The sequence below is a fragment of the Helobdella robusta genome, assembly GCF_000326865.2.
Source record: "Helobdella robusta unplaced genomic scaffold HELROscaffold_11, whole genome shotgun sequence".
NCBI classification, from domain to species: Eukaryota; Metazoa; Annelida; class Clitellata; order Rhynchobdellida; family Glossiphoniidae; genus Helobdella; species Helobdella robusta.
Window position 1 is genome coordinate 1139100 of NW_008703617.1, and position 5909 is coordinate 1145008.

Sequence of the window (5909 nt, forward strand, 5' to 3'; positions counted from 1 at the left end):
TATCTATCTATCTATCTATCTATCTATCTATCTATCTATCTATCTATCTATCTATCTATCTATCTATCTATCTATCTATCTATCTATCTATCTATCTATCTATCTATCTATCTATCTATCTATCTATCTATCTATCTATCTATCTATCTATCTATCAACGAACGAATCAACGAATGAGCGAATGAACGAACGAACAAACGAAGATAAAAGAATACTAAAATTGACTCTAAAATAAGATAAAAGAATATTAAACAGCACTCGACAGCCCACCGATCACCATCATCTTCCAATATTGTGATGTCCCCGTCATCAAACATCTTCAAAATTATATCTTTTTATTAACTTTAAAAATTATATCAACTTTCCATAACAGTGTGCGATTTCTAAACATCTATTTGTCGTCACTTATGTAATTTAATTTTTTCGTGTCTTTTTTTTGTTTATAACTTTTAAATAGTTACAAAAATCTCATCAAAAAATAAATTAAATGACTTTTTTTTAAATTGTTAATTTGATTCATGTTAGTGAGTTCTTTTTCGGTTCGTGAAACTTATACAGATTAGATACAGTCCAATCCCTTAAGAAGTAGTTATTAAGTGCCTTATGAAATGGGGTAAGTAAAGTTAAATTAAAGTTAATTAATTATTAATGTTTTCATTAATATAAATTAATTAATTCTATTAAAAAATTAATTATAAATTATTTGTAAATCATTTATTTTATTTTTTTAATTAAAAAATTAAATTAAAAAATTACAGAGAACATTTGTTAAACACAGTAAACTGTCATGTCTTTCATGTTGATCCATGCACAAAAAAGGAGTGGTTGCCAAGTAGCACTCAACTTGTTGACGTCTGCTTCTACCATGATGTCCCCAGAAATATTTTTAGGATTATCTCTATTGAAAATAATAAAGTTAGTGAATGTGATTGATTAGTGTATTGGAGGCTGTGTTTGTTTGTTCTAGTAGCTGATGATTCAAATACCTAAAATAATTTTGTAGATTGAAATGTCTATTTAATACACAATGCAATACCTAAACAATATGTAGGTTCTCATAAATAGTACAGTACATCCAGAGACGACATTTATCAAAAGTTCTCATAAGTTTGGGCAGTGGACTGATTTTTATTCAAAATGTATTTATGGTGTGGGCTTCGATGAGGAAGTTGATCTCAATAAGGTAATGAAACTAACTCTGATTGGTTGGCTGTTTGGAGCCTGTGATTGGCTAGCTGTTTTGGAGTCTGTAATTTGATTAGTTATTTTTATTGATTAGTTTATAATATGTTGCTGGTTTTATAAAGGATTGTCTTTTTTTTTATTGACTGGATGGGTGTTAAATGTACTGACTGAACAAATGAAGGAAGAAATAATTGAATGAAGGAAGAAATAAATGAGGAATTAATCTATCAATAAATTAATCAAATCAGTTTATAGAATATTTTGATGAAGTGAAGAAGCAGGCAGCCCAGGATATCTTCACAAACAGTCTTGTGTTACTTAAAGAAGTATGTATGTTTGTATGTATGTTTGTATGTATGTTTGTATGTATGTTTGTATGTATGTTGTGTGTAGGTTTGTATGTTTCTATGTGTAAATATGTTTGCATATGAGTGTGTATGTATGAATAAATGTACAACTGAATGTCTGAATTTTTAAATGAGTGAATGAATAATTGCATAGAGAAATGAATGAAGAGATGGATGAGTAAATAAACGAAAGAAAAGATAATTGGATGAACGAATTAACGAATGAATGAATTGACAGATGCAATCAAATGATTCTTCAGTGGAACAAATGAGATACGAGAATGATCGATTGAAGATTGCTCTGGCTCAGAGGTGATGATGATGATGATGTAGTGATTATGATGACGATGATAATGATAAAATGATAAAGGTGATGATGTTTACAATAATGATGATGATGATTATGTTTCTCTACCCATAAAAAAAGTTGTTGCAATGCCAAAAAATGGACAGTCGAACTGCAGATGCTACGAAACACGAACCGCCGATTGAAGTCTGCTGTCGAGGAGAGCATCGCCAATGTTGAAAAGTGGAATCAGCACATGATCACTCTGAAAGAGGAAAATGCCCAACTTAAAAATAAGGTCAGAAAGGGTAGGTGAGATTAGATTCAAATGTAATTGGGTCAAGTTTGGTTTGAATATGGCAGAGTTGGGCTGAAATTGGGTCGAGTTTGTTGAAATTTGGTCTTGTTTGACTGATATTGTGTCAAATTGCGTTTTGTCTAAGTTGTGTTGTGCTGTATAACTTGCATGTAGGTAGGGTAAGTTTGAATGATGATTGCAATGATGGTGATGACGATTAGAATGATGGTGATGTTGATATTGATGATAACAGTAATGATGATGAGGAGGAGGAGGATGATGACCGTATAAAATTTTCATATCACTACCAGATATGTGAGATGGAGAGGTGTGGTCCGACGAAAGAAATACTCGAGCAGCAGAATAGTGAAATGAGAGCTAGACTGGTCGATGCGCTAGAAAAGATGGCTGAACTACAAAAGGTCGTTATTCATAATCTTTGGTTATTTATCATCCTTGCTATCGTCATCTTTGTTCATCATGTTTCTTACAACTATCTTTGTCATCATCATTTTTTTATCACTGTCGTTATAATCAGCATCATCATCCTTACAAAAACAACAAATACTACTACTAATACTACTACTGCTGCTGCTGCCTCTCTGGCCACTACTACTGCTACTTTCTACTTTATTGTGATCTCAGGAAATAGACACATTGAAGATGAGGTTGTCATTTTTTAAGAGTGCTGAGGGTGACAAGACGTGTCTCTCACTGAATAAATTGGTTGGTTGGCTGATTATTTAACTGATTGATTGGTTGATTGAATGGTTGATTGATTGGTTGATTTGTTGGCTGGCTGGTTGGTTTCATAGGTTCTTGGTTGGTAGGTTAAATGGTTGAATGTTCGTTTTTGCATTATTGCCGGATGAATATTGATTTTTGATTGACATATCTAAATTTATACCCCAAGGAACTGGAGGAAGAAAACAGACAACTAAAAGAAGATTTAAATTCTCTCAAACTTTCTCTAGGGCTATCGGCTCACCACCACCACCATCACTACAACGACAACAACAAATTACAACAACTCGATAACCACCTTCGACAACAACAACTTCACCAAACGAAAACAACAACTGGCACATCCCTACCGACCGATCGATGGCTGGAGATTCAAGAACTACAAGAGCAGTTCAACGAAAAGATCGAAGAGTTATCGAAGATTAAAAATAAAATTGCATCTCTGTTTTGATTTATGTTTCGTGTTTTATTTTTCGTATTTAGGGTTTGAAATTTTTGACATAATTGATATTGATGTTTCTTCTTCTTCTTCTCAATGTTTTTGTTGTTTATATGGATTGCATGGGTCAGCGATAGATAGTATTACTATTCATATTGCTGGGTTTTTATGAGCAGTAGTTCATTTCAGTCGTTTTTAGTTATTTTCATTTGTGATATATATCGTTGCCTTGTTTATTTATTCATTCGTTCATTCATTTATTTGTTCATTCGTTCATTCATTCATTTATTTGTTCATTCATTCATTTATTTGCATGTTCATTAGATCAGTCATTCGTTCATTTTAGAATTTATTTATTGACTCAATTTATTTTTTTACTATTTACACATATACAATACATATTCATCTAGATTTGCACAACCACTAAAGATGTGCTTTACTTTGAATGATTGAATAAATGATTGAATGAGTGAATGAATGATTGAATGAGTGAATGAATGATTGAATGAGTGAATGAATGAACGAAAAAATTAATTAATGAATAATACTCCTATCATCTGATTTAATAAATTCCGTATTTTTCTAACCTGAACAAATTGTTCTCTCTCGATACTTCAAGTCATTTTCATATTTTTGTATTTATTCTACTTTTAGACTTACTGAGTTTGATTTTAGTCTCACACACGCACACACTCCCACCAAACACAAACAAACACACACACACACACACACATATATATTATACAGTTGTCTATTTACATATATACTATAAGTACATATGAAGATTTTAAACGGTAAATTTGTGAAAATAATGAAGTTTATTTCTTTATTTGTTTTGATTTTCAAAGATGTCTTCTAACAGAAATCTAATTCTTTTTATTCATGCATTAAAATGTTAAGCTAAAAAGTTTCAGAAAACGGATTTCATTTTGCATTTGTTCTGATTCGTTCAAACTATCAGTTAATTTTATTCATTCATTCATTCATCCATCCATTCACCTATACATGCATTAAACAACAATACTAATAAACACAATAACCAAACTACCATTAGATGTAAATTTAAAGTTTCAATAAAAATGACGGATGGACGATAGCAATGTATATAACCTATATATATATATATATATATATATATATATATATATATATAGTAATTATATATATATATATTATATATATATATAGTAATTATATAAAACATACAATATAAATCCCAACATATATGTGGGTATACAATATATATATATATATATATATATATATATATATATATATATATATATATATATATATATTCTGACTAGATATAAAAAGGTAAAATAGTCTACCGAAACAAGAGTGTCGGAATCGGATGAAAAAAATCCAACTCCTCTAAAAAATCCGACTCCATCCTTCAAAAAATTCCGACTCCATCTCTCAAAAGCCAAAATCTCCAACTTCAACACTCTAGCCTAAACATTGAAACGTTTTTCTTGGTTGCATGTATGTCTGTATGAACATATGTCTGTATGAACATATGTCTGTATGAACATATGTCTGTATGTATGAATGTTTGTTTGTATGTATGTATGTATGTATGTATGTATGAATGTTTGTTTGTTTGTTTGTATGTATGAATGTTTGTTTGTTTGTATGTATGTGTGTATGTTTCTGCGTATATATGCATGATATAACTCTGTTTTTTTATAAATATCGGAATGTTTCTATAAAAATCACAACATCCAAAAATTTTATAAAAAATGTGCTATCTACAAATATCAATAATCTATTGTAAAATCTCTATACTTTGTATATATATATATATATATGTAAGTATGTATATATATATATATATATGTTCCGTCTTTCCATATATATATAGAAAAACCAGTGTATATATATATATATATACACATAGTTATATATATAGTTATAACAGTTTTAACAACAGCAGTAGTAGTTGTAGAAGTAAGAATTGAAATACTGGTTGTCAAATCACGAAAACCGGTGTAAATAATGATTGTGTTTGTGCGTGTGTGTGTGTGTAGTAATATTTTATTGTTATAAATAAGTTACATAACGTAAGAGGAACACATTAACATAAATACGTAGGACGTATTTTGATATGCAAGCACGTGATATATAAAATTAATCTAATAAGAAAAAATAAACAAATAAATATACACACTTAACACATGCAGTCGAACACATACGTACATTTTCCACTAAACCTCATTTCTTATTCACGCACTCACTCAATTCAGACGCCCATCCCATTCTAATCCTCTGCCCGGTTTATCGTCATAACCATCTCGCTTATCTTCTACGTCATCGTCGTCATCCTCTTCGTCATCTTCGTCTGCTGATTCCTATAAATGATATTATCATTATTGTTGTTATTATTATACTCATAAATGCAGATAAGCAGATAAACACACACCACACACACACCACACACACACACACACACACACTTGTTCATACACACACACTTACTCGTATATACACAGACACGCACATAAAACTCACACTCGCACTCGTACATACACACAGATACATAATAATATGCATAATATAGCGCGAGCAGGGGAAAAAATGATAAATTTTATAAATAAATTTAAAAATAAA

The 5909-nt window shown here is 30.3% G+C and overlaps 2 protein-coding genes across 2 annotated transcripts in view; one reads left to right on the plus strand and one right to left on the minus strand.

Annotated features, from left to right (window-relative positions):
* Positions 1–378: 378 nt before the first annotated feature.
* Positions 379–2533, plus strand: HELRODRAFT_96961 (hypothetical protein; the record flags this gene model as incomplete). The annotated part of the gene is made up of 7 exons (XM_009012704.1): positions 379–613; positions 759–915; positions 1052–1183; positions 1434–1511; positions 1771–1844; positions 1960–2116; positions 2428–2533. Coding segments are annotated over exons 1-7 (708 nt in total), but the record flags the coding sequence as incomplete, so codon positions are not given.
* Positions 2534–5536: 3003 nt separating this feature from the next.
* The window catches only part of HELRODRAFT_167177 (hypothetical protein), a gene marked incomplete at both ends in the record, with an annotated part of 1385 nt that continues 1012 nt past the window's right edge, over positions 5537–5909 (minus strand). Inside the window, one exon of the mRNA XM_009012705.1 lies at positions 5537–5650. Within this exon, the coding sequence (XP_009010953.1) occupies positions 5537–5650 (114 nt within the window). The remainder of the gene's footprint in view (positions 5651–5909) is intronic.